Below are 20,015 nucleotides of genomic sequence, written 5' to 3'. Positions count from 1 at the left end.
ACAAGGGTCTAGTCACCATGTCTTAGGCTGAAGGCCAACCACCCGAATCCTCCTCCATGGAAGGGAACCTTCCACGTCTGCCCTCCTAGTGTGAGATCGCGAACTACTAGCTTACCCAAGAGGGCCATACTCTGATACTTTAGATCTATGATCCCAAGCCCTCCCTCATGTTGAGAAACCCTTCACCCGCAGTTTGTGTTTTTGCATTTCTGCATTTTGCGTTCAGGGTTTGCAGCCCCAAAAAGAGTCGTCATCCTAGACTGACTGTGCCTATTTATAGGCCACTCTCTCATTCATTCCTCACGGCTGATTCATTCAATCCGTCACCTCTTCTCTCCAGCCTCTCCACTACCCTCACACCCCTTCAGGAGGACATTGCGGTTCGTGGTTCGTGGCTATCTTCATCATCTTCCTTATGCTACGGTACCCTTGTTCCCTTGTATCACATTCACTCCATGTTTTAGAACTTCATCATTCCATTCATCAGAATTTCTTCTCTCTTCTCTTCTCTTCTCCATGTTTGCCGAGTTCACTCCGTGTTCCTCCCCGCAAACCCTATTGTCTCGTTGGTACATCATCTTTTGACATGGTATCAGAGCTAGATCTGCTCAAACAGCGGCAAAGATCCTCCACTCCAGTGAAGGCAAAGACCGGTGATGGGTTTGGCATCCACTTCTCTTCTTCTTCGGCTACATCAAAATCTCGCTTTTGCAGATTTCAGGTGTTTCAGCTTGCTGCCCACACCCCGTTCGTGGAGGACATCTCAGCCAAAGCTGTCCATTGTTGTCTCCATCAGTTGGCCCCTGATTTCCAGCCCTCTTCACGCAGTTTGGAGGTGATTCCAGCTAGGCGACTGTTGTTCCTATGCAGACCTACTGCCGTACAGCCTGCCACATCATCATAGTCCTGCTACCTAGGTTTTTAGTATTTCTCTCTCTTGCAGGCTGTCTTGCCTGCGTTTTTAGTCTTTCTCTCACCTACTGCCTACGTTTTTTGTCTTTCTCTCTCCTGTAGGCTGTTTTTCCTGCGTTTTTAGTTTTTCTCTCACCTGCTGCCTGCGTTTTTAGTCTTTCTCTCTCCTCACCTACGTTTTTCTACTAGTTGCAACCTCTTATTGCCGGTCGCATCCTCCTCCCACTGACAGCTCACTTCTAGCTCTTCCACTGCCCTCCCTACCCTTGAGGCGGACATTGCGGTTCGTGGTTCATGGTGGCTGACCTCTTACTTCTTCAGCAAGGCACACTAGTATCCATGGCTTCTTTACCAATAGATGACCAGACTACTGGGTGCTCCTACTATGGCATTACCAGACACACCACCGATGCTTGCCGACTTCGACCTTTGCTCCGCACCCCCCCGGAGTATATGCGTCTTCCACCAAGCACTCCTTGTGCCATCTCTCCTTTCTCGGCAACACAGATTGTTCTGCATCGGCTATCAGAGTATTATGCTCAAGGCAATAAGACACATCTGATGTGCACTAAGTCCTTTTGAGCACATGGAGGATCGATTGATGCTACAACCTCTTGGAGATCGTCACAATGCTAGCGGCAGTCTTCTCCCACTTATTTTCACGTACAGTGGCTTCCACGACCTACGGGTCTGCAGTCTACTCCACCAATTGTTGCCCACCTCTTGCTCATTTTGAGCCCCACCCTCGACTACTCAGGTTCGAGAGGCTACCTGTGGGAGCTCTTCGGCACGATCGGCGGGCACTTCCTTTGTCATTAGACATTTCGGAGTCCGTGATCCATGAGTTTTTGAATTCCCTATATACTTTAGAGGGGGATTCGGAGAGGAATGTTATTTCTTTGCCCTTAAAGGGGCCATCTACTTCTTCTTTGACTTCAGTGGAGGCCCCTCCAACTCCCACCTCAGAGGAGGAACCTACTCCACATGAAGTTCTTCACCCATTCTCTACTTTCTTGGGATGGCTGTCTTCGACTAGTCATCTCTTCTACTGATACCTAGGATCTTCAGATACCACCTACATCGGGACCTCGGAGATTCAACCGCGACTTGGTGATGAGGCCTTCGTATTCCTTCCAGCATGGATGCATGGAGCTACTGGCTTCTCTCCCAAGGTTAAGTTCCGGTTTCTCCAGTTCACTCTGTCTATTGTTCTTTACTGTAGCTTCCCTTTCCAGTGGAAATCTTGGATCTTAGGGATCCTCTACATCTTCTTCCTCCTCTTCTCTTCTTACCTTGGTCACTTGGTTAGCATGGAGCCACCTCCCAAGATCGAGTATGGGCGTATTCTTATGGTTCTCAGCATCACACAAAGTCTGACATTCCTCCTATGCATTGCATGTTTTCATCATCTTTGTACTAGGGCGCTTGGGCAAGTAAACAATTTTCCCACGAGGGATACTATCCAAGTGGCACCCGCTCCATAAGCATTGCTTCTCCACCTCACTCCTCTTGTTCCCCTTTTTGGGCTTGAGAGCGGGTGTTGAGAAACCCTTCACCCACAGTTTGCCTTTTTTGCATTTTTGTGTTTTGCGTTTAGGGTTTGCAGCGCCAAAAAGGCGCACCATCCTAGACTAACTATGTCTATTTATAGGCCACTCTCTCATTCATTCCTCACGGCTGATTCATTCAGTCCGTCACCTCTTCTCTCTAGCCTTTCCACTACCCTCACACCCCTTCAGGAGGACATTGCGGTTCGTGGTTCGTGGCTATCTTCATCATCTTCCTTGTGCTACGGCACCCTTGTTCCCTTGTATCACATTCACTCCATGATTCAGAACTTCATCATTCCATTCATCAGAGTTTCTTCTCTCTTCTCTTCTCTTCTCCATGTTTGCCGAGTTCACTCCGCGTTCCTCCCTGCAAACCCTACTATCTCGTTGATATCTCATCTTTTGACACCTCAGACCGATGTCGGATGATGGTCGCCCACACCACCTTGACCCGGGAATCCCTGGAGCCGTCTGACCCAGCCCAAAGAAAATTTCGCACTAGGCAGCAAAGCTATACTACACAGGACGATGTGAAGCACCAACACGAGGCGATGTACCAAGCCGTCGCTAGGAGGACTTGGTTAACCACCAGGGCTCCGCCTGCTAGGGAAAGGCGAGCGGTGCTCCAATAGGTCAGCTTCCTCTAAATAGAGTCAAGGACTAGAAGAGACTGCTGGGCAAGAGTGATGTCGAGTCCCACCTGGAACCCTAGGTAACGGACGGTCTGCCCTCTACACACCCATCTAAATCCCAAGTGGACACCCCACTCCATACTAGAGTCCAGGTCTGTAAGGAAACCAACCAACTTCCGCCAGTTGATTTTCGCTACCGCTGTAGTACAGAACACCTCGAGAGCTAGTCTCACTCTCTCCAACATCAACTCATCGTCCTCTATGTAAAATGTTGTATCATCTACATACTCTGAGCCTAACAGCTCCGTCTCCTCTCTCACCGGAAGTCAGAGGCCACGTAACCCGCTCACACGTGATCTGAGCAAGTGAGACATCACCTCTATAAAGACTAGGAACAGATATGGGGCCAGTGGGCAACCTTGCTGTATCGATCTCTCCAACCGAAACTCCTCCCCTCTCCTGCCACCTATGAGAATCCTGCTGATAGCCGATCTGTAGAGTGCAGAGACCCCATGGATCCATGCCTAGGGGAAGCCCAACCTCTCCATGATTTCCTCCAAGAAGTCCCAGTCCACCCTATCATGGGCTTTCTCAAAATCCAGAAGCACTACAGCCAATCCCTGACCACGTGGTCTGTGTGTGTGAATATATTCTTGTTATACGACGTAATGAGATGTTGTTTAATTGCAAAAGGCCATCCAAGTGTCCATGTTGGCGTGGCAGATTCTCCTTCTCCATGTAGACTGGCAAAGACACCCCACTCGATGAATGCGGTCTCATGCATATCATTAGGATACACTTGCACTTGATTGTATCCAGAGAAGTCATCCAGAAAACTATAGGCCTCTTTGCCAACCACTCTCTTGATGAGCATGTGCTTGGTGTACGGCAATGGATAGTTATCACTCATCATAGCGGGGTTTACCGTCTCGTAATTGATGCACACTCTAATCTTTCCAGTCTTCTTCAATACGATGACTATGGGCGAAACCCAGTCCGTGTGCTCAATTTCATAGATGAATCCTACTATCATTAGCTTGTTAATTTCTTCCTTCACGGTATGGGTGTGCCTTGGATTCATGAGATATGGTCATTGCTTGACTGGAATTATGTCAGGTGTCATGGATATATTGTGAGTCACTACACATCAAACAGATGTTGATATGGTCAATTGGGTATACTTTCATCTTCATGTCTTGTACCACTCTATCGCCTCAAAGAAGGTAAAGACATTGTCTAGGATGCTCCTATCCTAGACAAAGCCTGTCTGTGTGTCATGAATGTCTAGAAGCACAGGGCGAAGTCGCCTACCAATCATCTTTGCCAGTGCCTTATAGGCCACTGGCAACAGGGTGATCGGTCTCCACTGGGATAGCTCCAACTGGTCTCCCCCTTTGGGAAAGAGACTGATAAGACTTGCTGATAGACTCCCTGGCATTCGACCTGAACTGAAAATCTCCTAGAAAGCCAGCAATAAGGGGTCCTTCATGACCTCCCAAAGGTGGTGAAGAAGGCCTTAGAGAGGCCATCCTCTCCCGGGCTTTTTGCCTGTCCTCTGTGTGGAGGGCCTCCTCTAATTTCTTATCTGTCTAGGAGGGAGCGACCCATCTCCTCTGTGACAAGGGATGGGATGTGATCCCAGACCTGCTGTCTGCAATGTTATCCTCTAGCTGAGGCTGTCTCCTATTGGAAAAGGTGTCTGTAGTGGTCAGTGGCAATCTCCATCACCTCATCTAAGCTAGAGCGAATCCTCCCATACTGATCCCGAAGGCTGCATATCTACTCTCCTGAGGTGCAGGGCTGGTGTGCCTGAAAAAACTCCCTGCACATTGTGTCCCCCTTTTCCGCACCCAAAAGGCTGATAAGGTGCGGAAAAGAGAACTTCGAGCACCTGTCCTCTCTACGCCGGCGATGGCTGCTCGTGCGCACATCTCCTATGCATGGAGCATGGGATCCCTTGGTGTCTCCTGTAATAATCTCTCATGGCTACTAGGTCCCACCGGAGTGCTCTCTCCTCCTCCCAACTCTGCTGCCTGGCTTGTAGGGCTACCTCCTGGCAGATGCTACTTGACTCAGCTAGAACCTTTGCAACCTCCTCTGCGATCTGGTCCCTCCTGCCCCGCTTGTTAAGATATTTGCAATCACAACTACTTCAGTCCCTTTGTGAGAAGCAGTAAGGCCTCAGGACCAGAATCCCATATGCACAGTAAGAGAAAGTACCACCACTCAATTCCTATAAAGCATTGTACTTACACTCTTTTTCTAATGCAATGATAGTACTCTTTTCTTTCCAGTAAAGTGCCATGTCACTGTCAATACACAAGATTGTGTTTATGAGTCCAAGTCTCAATCTTGGAACCTAATTCACTTGTGTAACAATTTGTCCTTGTCAAGTTCAATGTCTTCATGAGTTTCTTTTTCCTCCTCCAACCTCCATAGCTTCCGCATTTGCCATGCTCTAGATCCCGCGTATTTGATCATGGTGTCAGAGCCCAGTCGAGCATGGCACTGCTTCTCCAGCTCCATTCTACTCTCATCTAGCTCAGCTTGAGCTTAGTCCATCTCAGGTTAAGTCTAGGAGCTCATCTCCTACTCCTTCTCAACTTGAACTTGTGGCAGCCATAGCCAACCTGCACATCCCTGCCTTTGAGCTTCCATAGCTTTCTGTAGAGGGCATATCTCTCCAAGCTCTCTTTTGGAGATTTATTTCTTGATTCCCAAGCTTCTCTGTATCACATAGAACCTTGACATTGCCCTGACTCAAGCTCAGCATTGCCTCTTTTCTCAGGTTCTGCCCTCTGTGACTCCATAGCCAGCTTATACCTAGCTCACTTGGATCTTCTTGATCTCCTCCTACAAGCCTCATCTCAGCACGCTATCTTCTAGGAAGTTGTTGCCCAGGTCAAGGTGCATCATCTTGGCACAATACAGCTCGACATTGCACACTCTATGCATCGGCATTGCTGAAATTCGTCGCTGTTGTCAGAATTGTGCCTGCTGCCGTTCGTGCTGCTGCTGCCGTCGCTGCAGGTCGCGATGTTGACGAGCACCATAGGGCATTGATAGCCCGTCATTCAAACTTCATTTTGATAAAAAAAGTTTTGAAAATAATCCACTGTAGATCCCACAATCAGCAAAAAACCAGGGCTGGGTCAAAACCCTAATCCATGAAGCCATAGCCAAACTTCATCGAGCTCAAAAATCTCATCATTTTCTCACTCCTGCCACCTGGAACAACCCATTGTCACTCATATTTGAAAGTCCCAGCATCAAATCAAGAAGGGGAAGATTTGGATCTAAAAGATCTTGAAGGATTTTGCAGATTTGGAAGACTTAAGGAAGAAGCATAGTATCTATTGACACTCATTTTAGTGCTCTAAGCACTTCTGTCTTTTAATATATCCCAACAAACTCTTCTATTGCTTAAATCTGATAATTCTGAAGCTGATTTGCTGCTGTTCCCGCAAGTTTAACATGGGCAAAGATTCTCCAACTGCCCGTTTCAAAGGAGTCGGATTTCATACCTGGCAGACCCGCATCAAACTCATCCTAATGAAGAAGGGCCTTTGGGCCATTACCACTGGAAAAGAAAAGAAGCCTCGTGATGCAGATCTTGCTGTCACTTGGCAAAAGAATGATGATAAGGCTTAGGCCATTATCAAACTGGAGCTAGACAACAGCTATATCCACCATGTGGATAACTGTGAGACCTCACAGGATACATGGAAGAGACTTGACACTTTGTTTGGTGCACAGTCTAAATCATCAAAGTATGGTCTCCTGATAGAGTTTTTCAGGCTGAAATGAAGTCCAACACATCACTTGCCACGCATCTAAATTACATGGAAGGACTTCTAACCCAACTTGCAGGAATCAACATTAAAATGGAAGAAGATATTTGCATCGATGTTCTACTTAAGAGTTTGCCTCCTGAATATAATAATGTATCAACAACACTAATTAGTATGTCAAACCCTTAACTTGTTGATATCCAGGAATCACTGTTTGAGGAGAAAAAGAAGCTAAAAACTAAGAAAGAACCAAGCACCTCTAGAGATGAACATGCATTATATGTTGGCAACAGGTACAAAGGCAAGAAGGATCAGCTCTTCTGTGACTTCTCCAAAAGGACGGGACACACCGAGAATTTTTGCCACGCCAGAAAGAGATCCCAAAAGGCCTATCTAGTTGCAGTCAAAGAAGAAGAAGAAAACGGAGTGAAGGAAGAAGAAGAAGAAGACCACCAGGAGAAGGACAAACCTCATCAAACCTTCTATTCAGATAGGCTTTTTTTACTTTTATATTTCCTAGCCCTAATGCCTCAAACATAAACTTGTAAACTCCTCAGTTATCCTTGTACTATAGCCTTTGTACACTTTGTGAGGCCCCTTCTACAGCCTCTAAATGTCCATCATGTTTGTGGTATCCACACTTAGCCTTTTCTACAACAGCCTTTGGTGTTTTTCCATGTTTATGGTGTGCCCACACTTTGCAGGTGTTGGTTTCGCTAAAGCCTCTATACGCTTTGTACTTCTGGTTGTGATTGAGGAGGGGTGTTGAGATATTTGCAATCACACCTACTTCAGTCCCTTTGTGAGAAGCAGTGAGGGATCAGGACCAGAATCCCATATGCACAATAGGAGAAAGTACCACCACTCAATTCCTATAAAGCATTGTACTTGCACTCTTTTTCTAATGCAATGATAGTACTCTTTTCTTTCCAGTAAAGTGTCATGTCACTGTCAATACACAAGATTGTATTTATGAGTCCAAGTCTCAATCTTGGAACCTAATTCACTTGTGTAACAATTTGTCCTTGTCAAGTTCAATGCCTTCATGAGTTTCTTTTTCCTCCTTCAACCTCCATAGCTTCCGCATTTGTCATGCTCTAGATCCCGCGTATTTTATCACCACTCCCTAGTCCAAATCGGCTCAATCCGTCTCTTCACCTCCTCCCTCCTATAGATCCAGTTAGGGATTCAACAGGATCGTGTACCTAGGGAAGATGTTGGGGGATCAAGTGTCAAGAGAACCGGGCAGTGATAGGACAGAGTGGTGCCAACCAACTGCCCTATCTGGCCTCCATGAGAGCATCCCCACTCTCCCACGTAGAACATGTCCAACCGCTCCAGCAAGACTCCACCTAGTCGCATATACCCCCATGAGAAGTCCAACAACCTTTCTCTCCTGTGGAAAGCTGGGTCTCTCCAAGCGTCACGAGCTCCTACTGCCACTAGGAAGACCTCCTATGTCTCCGACTCCTCCCAGCCATGCCCTGGTAGTTTCTGCCTCTACCCTCCTCCTGGTCCTCTAAGGCCTCCATGTTGTTAAAGTCCCCTCCAACAATCCAGGAGTCCACCTCTGGGAGTCCTGTTGTAATCTCCACCCAGAACCTGTTGCGTGCCCTGACCTCAATGGGGGCATAGACATTGAGAACTCCAAGGCACAAGTCCCCAATATCCAATCTGATCCATAGAACTCTCCCTGCCACAATCGTCCCATGGTCCCATACCACAAGCAGTTAACCTCGGGCCAATCAAGGTGCATACCCCTCCACTCCTGCCGTCGGCACCGATGGAGTGCTCCCAGTAAGTGTGACTTGCTCGAGAGTACCTTCCCGACCCGGTGGGCCTGGGCGGGAGTGAGCTTGTGTTGTCGATCCGTTCGGCAAAGGCAGGCTGCAGATCCTGCCAAACGATCAACTTTCTGAAACCACGTGCTCCACTATAGTGGAGGCTATTCACATTTCAGGATGCAAGATGTAAGCTCATAAGGAAACCTGTGACTGATACAACAAGCATCTGTTCGGTGTGGAGGCTGTTGACGAATAAGAGGAGCTATGAGGCATGCGGATAAGCTTTACTATCAGCTTGGACGGTGAACTCCATTCCCCCATCGTAGCCCTCATGCAAACCATGGGGGTGATGGATGTGCCTAGTGGTACCACTAGGGCATCTATCAACCAGGCTGAGAGGCGAGACTCTGTGCACTGATAGAACTGGGCCGTCTATGCCAGGAGCCACTGGATCACGTCCATCGGAGCTCTCCACTGTGGGGGGGGGGGGCTCGAAAGATATTTCTCAGATGTGGAACCTCAGTCCCAACCACCAATTGATATCCATCATGCAACCTGGCCACTGCTGGGAGAAAAGTGCCAATCCTCCTTCTCCCATCCACTGGGAGATGTAATCTGCTACACCTCGCTCTTCACCTCCTCTTCTATCTAAGGCATCGTCCAGTCTCCCGTGTGAGAGATCTAGAGGAAGTTTGGTCCATCCGACAATGCTAATAGATAGACCTTGCCGCTCCTTGACTTGCGTACCATGAAGATTCCCACTTCTAGTGGTAGTGGAAACTCTCCGCGCTCAACCACTCTCAGGTAGAACCACCGCCCGCTGCGAAAAAACTCCTGTGGTAGCAGTTGTGCCTGTCTCAGGAAGGTGTGCTGGGCGGCATGGGCAGACGAACTAGTGGCTTGGGGGAGGGAGTGTGGGGGGGGGGTGTGGATCCTTAGGTGAGATGGCCTGTGACGCCTCCGTGGGTGGTGGGTGTGTAACTAAGAATGATAATTAGTTATCACTTACTCTCTTGTATGGTTTTGCGCTTCTTTACAATTGTTCTTTCTTTCTAATCAACATAGTAATGATGTGTCAAAATCCTTTCTAGTGGTAATGGAAACTCTCCGCGCTCAGCCACTCTCAGGTAGAACCACCACCCACTGCGAAAAAACTCCTATGGTAGCAGTTGTGCCTGTCTCGGGAAGGTGTGCCAGGCGGCATGGGCAGACGAACTAGTGGCTTGGGGGGGGCCGGGGGGGGGGGGGGGGGGGGAGAGGGGGGAGGGGGAGAGTGTGGGGGGTGTGGATCCTCAGGTGAGATGGCCTGTGACGCCTCCGTGGGTGGTGGGTGTGTAACTAAGAGATGATAATTAGTTATCACTCACTCTCTTGTATGGTTTTGCACTTCTTTACAATTGTTCTTTCTTTCTAATCAACATAGTAATGATGTGTCAAAATCCTTGTATGCATTAGAAAGCTCCTTTGAGGCTATGCCTTTTGTAGAACTCTTTTAAAACTTGGAAATTAGAAAGCTTTGATTTTGAATAAGCTTTAGCTTCTAAGCACCTAGACTCTAAGCTAGCCATCCATCCCCATCATCCCCCACCTCCCCCGGGAGGAATGATGTGGCATTTTTGTTTCCCCCTCCACGAAATTTGATGTTTCCATTTCTGTTTCTGTTTGCTTTGCTAGATTATTTCTCCATCTACCTGTCTCCATCTGTAGCCTATGAGAGGAGGTACAAATCTATTCCATAACAGCCCGTATACTGTGGGAGAGATGGGTATCCATGTATGTTGACCAAATACTGAATCCATCATCAGAGAGAGACAAGAAGTGACTCAAGTAGAACTCTATCCTTGATCCTAGAGGGAGTGGTGGGTGAATCCATGTCCTTGTTGTCTCAATCCTCAAGATATCAGCTTTGATCACCTGGTGATCAGATAAGAGAAAGTGTAGGGCAGTCAAGGTTGTAGTCAAAAGGTGAAAGGTGGCGGTCAATATCCAAACCATGTAAGCTCATCCAAATAGTCATTTGTGAAAACCAACAATTATTCTCGCCCTATGCTGCTAGTTGTCTAGATGAAGTTAGTGCCAATCTGGAGTATCTATGACATGGAAGATCCCATAATCTATGCCAAAAGGTCACTGCCGTGAAGAGTGCCTCCGTGACTATAGGTATTGCCTCCAATTCTTCTCTCACAATGGGATATGCAGTGGAAGGATCACTCCTAATCATATGTGCTATCATCATGATCACTAGCCTTTCCATGCTATCCCAACCATCATAATAATCTCTCTCTCTTCAAATCTAATCAAGGAGTGGACTGTAATACCTATGGTACAAGTTGCAACCTGATGCCTCCGCTCCATATACTAGTGTAGGTGTGACAAGGGTGTCAAACACCCATAGTTTGGTGCCAGGATCTTGGAGCTCTATGTGAGCACATTGACTCTCAAGTGTCCTTAGTACTACATAGCCTCATGCCAAACTTGCCTCTAAGGCCCCTCTCAACGTAAATCGTGGGCCAGAGAAGGTGACTCCCAAATGAACATATTCCCTCACATGCTCCACTATGTCTCCTTCAAATGTGAATTGGTACAAACACACGCACAAATAAACTTGTGTACCCATTTTGTGACTTGATATAACATAACAACTCATTTTACGAGAAGAAAAAAAAAAGAGAGAGAAGTCAAAACTTCCCTATCAAGGGAAAGTTTTTCTCTGGAGGCTTCGCATGGGGGGTTTGCCCACAATCAATGTGCTGCTGGCCCGAAATATATCCCAGGACACATGTATCTTTTGTACTTCTTGTCATGAGACACTAGTTCATCTTTTCATTTCTTGCCCGGTTGTCAAATAGATTTCTGACTTCATTTCAAGAGTGTGCACCTTGTTAACAGCTCAAAGAATGCCTATCCAATCATGGGTCCTTGGCAAGATGCCTTCCACGGCCAGGTTGCAGTCTCATCATCCTTGCCTCTTTCACTTCATGCAATGGACTCGTCTTTGACACATCTGGTGGTAAGAAATGCTTTTATATTTGATTCAATCTCAAGTATCCAACGGCCATGTGGGCCAAGTGTGAGGCTTGTTTTTATGGCAGATTTCGTCTATGATTTCAGTTTGCCTCATTAATGGAGAGGTGGCTACTCCATGCATGGATACTCTTCGCTCCACCCCTATTGTACCATCTTGATGATCCCCTTCATTGGTTCCTGTGGATTGGTGTTTAATAGCTTTTTAGAGAGTTTTTGTTCATGCGGTGTGTTGTTCTATTAGCCCCTTGGCTTCATGACAGTTGTTGCCATTTTGTCTGATTGGCCTGAAGGCCTGATGTAAAATTTTACATACATTAATTTACTCTTCTTCACGAGAGAGAGAGAGAGAGAGAGAGAGAGAGAGAGAGAGAGAGAGAGAAACCACGAGGTTATGGATGTTTTGTTGCACCTGCCAAATGATAAAAGCCCTGGCTGGGATGGTCTCACTAATGAATTCTTTCAGACCTCGGCCACGCAGTTGGCAAAGCCATTGGTGGCCATGTTTCAGCAGGTGTGGGAAACGGGGGTCATGCCCTCCTCATGGAAAGAAGGCCTTATCAAACTAATTCCAAAGGTCCCTTCGCCGTCAAAGTTGCAACACTGGCGACCAATCTCTTTGATGGGCTCCATGTATAAAATCTACTCCAAAGTGCTGGCGAATCGGCTCCACAAGCACCTTCCAGCTATTGTGCATCCTCTCCAATATGGTTTCATTAAGGGCCGCAACATTTTGCATAATATCTTAAATGTGCAAATGGCCATTGACTATGCGCGGCACTCCGGTCAGGAAGTGGTATTGATCCAATTGGACTTGGAAAAGGCATTTGATTATGTGGACTGGTCTTTCATTGCAGACCTCATGTCGGCTATGGGCTTTGGTACCCGAATGTCCCGATTGATCTACACCATTAGTGCTGAGGCTTCCTCCAGAGTTATGCTTAATGGTGGAGTTACAGAGCCATTTGTCCTTGCACGCTCGGTCCGACAGGGTTGTCCTTTGAGCCCTCTCTTCTTTGCCCTGGCGACTCACCCGGTCCTTTCAATGTTATCCTCCATGGCAGCCTCTGCCCAGCTGGCCGGTCTGTCTCTTCCGTTGGGTCAGCACTTCGTTAGCCAATCGTTGGCGGATGACACCTTTATGATTTTGCAGGCGGACAGGGACAACATTCGAAGGGCATTAGATGTTTGGACACTCTTTGGTCAGGCCTCTGGGCTTCGCATCAATGCCCTTAAGTCAGCCCTTCTCAGTTGTACGGAGCCTGATTTGCAGTCCTTAGGCTGGCAAGGCCGGGTGGTTTCCCGTGGCTCCATTGTCAGGCATCTTGGATACCCATTGGGGGTGGATGTACGGCCAAAAGCCCTGCTGGAGTGGATTTCACAAAAATTGGCAGCAAAGTTTATGTATTGGAAGTCGCAAGCGTGGCCATTCCATGTCCACCTCAAAGTGGCCCAGACAATCATGCTTCCAATGCTAACGTATTTCCTGCCATTGTTGCCATGGACTCCTACTACTTTGAAGGCCCTCACTCAGCCCATCTGTTTCATGCTATGGAAGAAGGACTCACTGCAGGCCGGCATTTCCTGGATTTCTTGGTCACACGCATGTACCCCTAAGCGCATGGGTGGCGGAGCGATTTTGGATGCACACACTCATATGTTAGCTCTCCGTTGGTCCCTTTTTCGTGCCATGTGTGTGGATCACCACCCTTGGTCCATCATAGCCTGTTATTTTCTTGAGGACAGCGGGCTCCGCCATGGCAACACACGGCTTCGGGCCTCCTGGTGGCATGTCCTTAATGCTGACTCTCGTGTTTCCAGTCCCTCTTCCTCTTTGTTACTGCACTTGGTCGCCTCTTGGAAAGTGGTGCTCCAAAAGGCCCGCTGGCACCCAGTGGGGGACCGCTTGCAGACTAACTCCTTTCAGCTGGAATTGTTGGCAGTGTCGAGACTCCTTTCGTGGGAAGATAAACATCGACTCAGACCAAGATTTAATCGCATGGCCCGTTTAGGTGTGATGTCGGTTGCGGATGCTACCCTTGCTACTCGCAATGTCCTCGTCTCATTTCGGACTGCTCGCCGACTCTTTAAGATCCCGCGTGGATACCGTGATTTGTGGGAGCAGCTTTCGTCGAAGCTTCAGGGTCGGCAACCCTTTCCTGCCTTGACGGTGGATCGCCCTTGGCAGGACTGGGATCTTGCAGGCCGCCTGAGTCTGGAAAAGGCCTCCACTAATCAGGTGTATCATCTTCTTGTTCAAGATCACCAATGGCTGGGAGAGAAAGCTAACACTGTTTGGGGACTGCAGAAATCGCTGTCATGGTGGCACAAAACGCTGATGGAGGGCTGGCAAAATAAGACACCTTTCAAATGCAAGGTTTTTCTTTGGCGGGTAATGATTGGTGGTCTTCCTCTGGCCTCGGCCCTTGCCAAGCGTCGCATCTCGAATGGCAATTGTTTCTTCTGTACCACACCGGCGGAATCGGCCCGACATCGTTTTCTCTCGTGCCCGCTCGCCAAGAATATCTGGTCACTCTTGTCGCACATTTGGCGCGCGGTGGTGGGATCCTCGCTAACTCCTTTCGATTGGGTTTTTGTGCGCCCGATGTATTCCGCACCGCCACAGTTGCATGAAAAGATCTTATTTCACTTTTTCAGATATTGGGGATGCTGGCACATTTGGACCACGCGCAACGCTTTTCTCTTTGATTCGGCCTCTAATGTACCCCGACATATTGCCAGGCTTAAAGGGCTCTTGCATTGGCAGCTGGATATCATCCGACACTCCGACTTGCTCCCTCGTGAGGATTTGCATTCGTGGCATATGGCAATTGCCTCTGGGTCGTTGCTATGATTGGTGTAACTTTTTCAGTGCATTACTACGGGGCTTCCCCACACGTTGGCCTAGGGCCCTCGTGTATCTTGTAATCAGAAAAAAAGAGAGAGAGAGAGAAAGAGAAAACCTCTTCACATGATGGCTTTGTGTCATCATGTATCTTGTAATCCAGTAATCTTGTATTTTTTTCGTAATTAATATAATTACCTTTTACGAAAAAAAAAAAGAGAGAGAGAAACCTGTCTGATGTAAAATTTACATACATGCAGCACCTATGTCTGGTACCCCTGTATCTATGGGTCGCATGCTGCTCCGATCTCCTCAGCCTGAGATGTTTTTATCACTAATGGTGATACATTTGTGTAAGCTTTAACATTATGGTATTCTCGTGCTGATGCCCCAAAAATCATGAACTATTTCGCAATTTTGATCAATGTGCAGTTCTTATCATGGGGTGGAATCTGTAATTCTTTATCCAATCAGTTTAATTGTGTTTGGAAAAAAAAATTAAAAAAAAACAGCAGGTCTTGAGTTCAATCCCTACATCTATACAGTCATCTAGTAATAGCAAAAAACAAAGAAAGATTTGAAGCCAGATCTACAGGTTGATATGCCACTGGCTTCCCACCAGGGTCTCTTTTTTAAGGGGAAAAAGAAAGAGAGAGAGAGACACACACACACACCTGATAAAGCTCAACTTCTGTTAGTTGAATTGTTTCACCTATGGCAAAACCTGGTAAATTTTCTTCCGAAATACCAAGCCATGGCATGATGGTAGTGAACCCTGGACTCAAAACATTGTGTCCAACACATGTAAACTGTTCTCCCCCACCTGTCATCTCTACTTTTGTTCTGCAAAGTTATATATCTGATCACATGAAAGCTACACCAGGATAATCACAGAACAAAAATGTTCAAGACATTTAAATGATAAGGACCTAGTGTATTTGCAGTCGGGGCTGACGCTTCCAATAAAATGCTGAGTCACGTACTGATATAACCTCCATGCATCACCACCACCTAGGTCTGCCTCTGTAGCCATTCTCATTGGTGTTATGGGAGGATGATCACCAACATCTACTCCACCTTTAGGAGGGTGAGGCCCAGTTGCAAGAAGAGACCGAACATAATCACCCCATACAGGATGACTCAATTGCATTGACAACAGTCCTCGCACATCTAAACTTGGTGGATAAGCAGTGCTTTCTGTCCGAGGGTAGCTGCAATTTGACACAAATGTAGAAGATGGAAAGAAAGAGTCCTTCATCTGTCCATGAGTTTATTTTTTTTCAAAGAAAATATTATGAAGCAGAGTAAAAGATTAGCCCTCAGAAGAAAAAATTATGAGGCAGAGTAAAAGATTAGCCCTGTAATGGACTTCTGAAAATGACAAACGTAAGTAAAAATAGAAAATATTGTACAAAGCCTAAGTGAATAATCAATCTGAAAGTCATTTTCAATCAATCACAGATGGAGTCTTCTTCTAGAGAGTAATCAGTGCCATCACTTGACTGTTATAAACAAAACAGAACTGTCACATGGACTAAAAGGTTATCAAGCACCCTCTAATTCTAGAGTCTTCATAGGCATACTACAAACATATGAGAAGAAAATAAACAAACCTAAAAGAAGTCTGATCAAAGTAATGTAGATGAAACGTGAGTGGAGGCAAGACCTTACACTTTCAAAGACTATGTGACACAAGTAGAAAGTGTAGTTTGAAGAAACAATGTACTGCATTTACAAGTCTAGTTTAAAAACTAGGGAGGGTATGATCTTTGTATGGAGCGATTTCTAAGTAAAACTCAAAAACAATTAAGGAAATGGGAACTCCGAACACTTGAACCTAACCTTTGATCATAGCCTTAAATTATCGTGCTTTATAGTTCGTGAGCTGTATCACTGCCACAAATATCTGTTCTGTCACACATGCCATCATTACTCAGTTTGTGCAGCCTGTCTTAAAATCCAATCACTTAGTGTGAAGAGTTTACAGAGGGACAAGTATCCAACAACCTCACACTACAACCGCTGATTGGAATTTTTCCCTTTTACCACATGGCAGCCAGCACAAATTACTGTATTTAAGTTATGTGCAATTGTTCTGGCTGGGCAGGTATTGACTACCAATAAACGTTGCCCTGGAGTGCTTACTAGAATGCGAGCTTGTAATGAGCAGAGATAGAGCTGAGAGCTGAGAGCATTGAGTAAGAGTGTACCAGTGTGTTGCACGGTACACAAAGAATAAAGATGTATTTATATGTTAGGGTACAAGTAAAGGGTGTGTTCACACCCATAAGTTTATACACGTGGGATAAATGGGAGTTTACATCCGAAGGGGTGTTTACACCCGAAGGGGCTTTACAACCAACAAACTGTCAAAGGCTCACCTTCATTAGTCAATAAAATGCAATCCAAAGATGGCTGAAACATCTATGGCTACCTGCTGACCCGTGTAGACCTTCTTACCCAATGACCTGTATTGATAGGCAATGGGCCTACATCCTCAAGTATGTGCACACCATCACCTACAGGCTGATTTTCAGCATTTTCTTACTACTCTAACCTGTTTTCAGCATGTTATTCTTGCTGTCCTATTCCATCATGTGCATCAATTTGCTGTCCATTATCTTCTGGCTGTTGCACAATAGGTTGCTGCTCATTTTCAGCATCAAAAGGGACATAATCTTCAGCTAATGGTGGGTGGTCATGCTGAAACTTGACCTTCTTCTTGTCAAGGCCACCATGTGTAACATTTTTCAGCAACTTTGCCTCATTAAATACTACATCTCGGCTACGTACTATCTTCCTATTCTAAGGAAGCCAAACTCTATATCCATCTCTCCCTAATCTCCATATCACATGAAGATGCCCTTGATGGATTTCATGTCTAGTTTAGTCCTCTCATTTACAGGAATATGCACAAAAGCATCACAACCAAAGACACGCAAATTGTCATATGAAGCAGGTTTGCCAGACCAAACCTCTTCAGGAATGCCATTTTCCAATGCACGATTGGGAGAGCGATTGCACACATGAACTGTAGTTTTAAGAGCCCCTCCCCAAATCTGTTGCAGGAGATTAGCTGTGGACAGCATGCATCTGACTCTCTCACAAAGTGTGCAATTATATCTTTCAGCCACGCCATTTGATGCAAGGTTGTAAGGAGCTGTCAACTCCCTCTTAATGCCATGCATCTCACAAAATCTTTTAAACTCATTAGAGATATACTCACCCCCATTATCCGTTCTTATAGCTTTTAACTTAAGCCCTTTCTGTGTGGTAACAAAGGCATGAAACCTTTTAAAAGCATCAAACACTTCCTTTTTGCTCTTTAATACATACACCCATGACTTTCTACTGAAATCATCAATAAAAGTGACAAAGTACCGTGCACCCCCATGTGAATTAATAGGCATAGTGCACACATCTGAATGTACTAAGTCAAGAGCATTGGACTTCTTAACAACACCAGAGTAATAAGGAGACTTCACATATTTTCCATAGATGCAATCATTACAAAAGTCAAGACCACAGCCTTTTACATCAAATCTTCCTAAAGAGAAGAGAACCTAAAGGCCTTTTTTGCTCATATGACCAAGCATTTTGTGCGAAAGTTCCATCTGTGAATGAACTTCAGCCACAGCCAAAAACTTGCCAGGTAATGCTTTACAATGCAAATAATACAAAGTCCCTTTTTTGCTGCCTTTAACAATCAGCATAGAGCCCTTGTGGACCTTCCAAGATTCACCACCAAAGATAATAAAATACCCTCTTGCATCAAGCTGCCCAACTGATAGTAGACTTTTCTTTATGCGAGGTACATATCTGACATCATGCAAAATCAGCTCTTGACCATTTGCAAGGGCCAAGTGAATGGTACCTGCACTCTCTATTTCACATGCATAATTGTTGCCCAAGTAAACCTTGCCTAGGCAACTTGAAGTGTATTCAAAAAATGACTTCAAAAAGTGAGTGACATGAAAAGAAGCACCGTTGTCCACTATCCATGATTGAGACAGCCCATCATGAGCTGAAAGTAAGGCATCAATCACCTCCTTTTTAGTGATGTGCATATCACCTGCTATTGCCATAATATCTGTATCATTACATGAGGTTGCAACAAGTATCTCTCCAGTGTCAGAGAGCTCTTCAATAACCACACTAGATGCAACATTTACTTTTGCAACTTCTTTTGAGGGGGAGCTATCACCATCTTTCTTGTCATCCTTCTTCTTTCCTTGCTATTTGTTTCTTTCTTGCTCTTTCTTGTAGTAGCGAGAATCGGGCTTTTTATGCCCTTCACGTCCACATTGATAGCAAGTGACATCCTATTGTTTGCCCTTGCTTTTACTCCTGCTTTTGCCTTTATCTCTTGCATTACTCCTCTTTTTTGACCTGCCTCTAAGATGATAAGCTGAACCATTGCTTTCTCCACTGGACTTTCTTCTAATCTCCTTATTGAGAATAGAGCCCCTAACACCATCGAAGATTAAAGCACGGTTGTTGCTCAATGAAACAACCAAAGACTCCCAGCTATCAGGCAAAGTCACCAATAAGAAAATGGCCTTCAATTTATCATTGAAGGGCTACAAACCAGAGTCATGTAACTGGCTCAAAATCCCTATGAAAGCACTCAAATGCTCCGATGTCGGCTTAGACTCATCCAACTCCATGTTTACAAACTTGCGCATACGATGAACTTGATTTACTGGAGTTGTATTTTCATTAGTATCCACCAACTTTTTCCATATGGCATAAGCTCTATCAAGACGCTTAATGTCTGTAAGTACATCATCACATACAACCATTTTAATGTATGCAATGGCCTTCTTGTTGAGTCTAGTCCAATCCTCATCTGTCATAGCTACCAGCTTGACTTCCAAAAGAGCATCATCCCAATCCTTGAAAAAAAAAATGCCTTGCATCCTGTCCCTCCACAAGTCAAAACCAATGCCATCAAATCTCTTGATTTCAAGAAGGGATTTAGTGTCATTGATGCTTGAAGCATTTGCAGCCATTGTTCAGCAATGTACCAAAAAAAAAAGCAATTTATAATAGCAAACAATGAGCTGAATGTTCAGTTAATATGAGCCCAAATTTTCAAGTAATGAGAGCAAGGTTTAATCCAAGTACATGTACAGCAATAGAACTGATGACTTTCAGCAGTATAACTGAAATTTCAGCATATACCCAACGCATACATCACTGCCAAGTGACTCTCACTTCAGCCGTATCACCAAAAGTACATCTACAATAATCCCAGATCTGCAAATGATCACTAAGACTAATGCAAAATGATCGTTCAGCAATACATCAACTCAATGGAAGCTACCCAACATATGTACTACATAGATGTGTGACCAAGTACTTCTGATACAAAAAAGAAACCAAGATTCTCTGCAATGTCTTATATATTTCACAAGTGGGGAATGAATCTCACTGCTTACAGCACCAAGACTGCATCAGCAATGTTTCCAATGTAC

General features: G+C 45.6%; 1 protein-coding gene across 3 annotated transcripts in view; it reads right to left on the bottom strand.

The window, feature by feature from the left end:
- The window catches only part of LOC148027539 (DNA topoisomerase, type IA, core), a 156,702-nt gene that overhangs the window by 23,982 nt on the left and 112,705 nt on the right, over nucleotides 1-20,015 (bottom strand). For all 3 annotated transcript variants that reach the window (XM_087689265.1, XM_087689267.1, XM_087689266.1), the window contains 2 exons: nucleotides 15,468-15,749; nucleotides 15,213-15,381 (listed from right to left, as the gene is read on the bottom strand). In XM_087689265.1, the coding sequence (XP_087545391.1) occupies nucleotides 15,213-15,381; nucleotides 15,468-15,749 (451 nt within the window). The remainder of the gene's footprint in view (nucleotides 1-15,212; nucleotides 15,382-15,467; nucleotides 15,750-20,015) is intronic.

Source organism: Lygodium microphyllum, chromosome 12, assembly GCF_053477565.2.
Source record: "Lygodium microphyllum isolate KBCC chromosome 12, Lygodium_microphyllum_v1.1.10, whole genome shotgun sequence".
NCBI lineage: Eukaryota > Viridiplantae > Streptophyta > Polypodiopsida > Schizaeales > Lygodiaceae > Lygodium > Lygodium microphyllum.
Note: the sequence above shows the minus strand (reverse complement) of the source record. Positions and strands in the feature narration are given on the sequence as shown.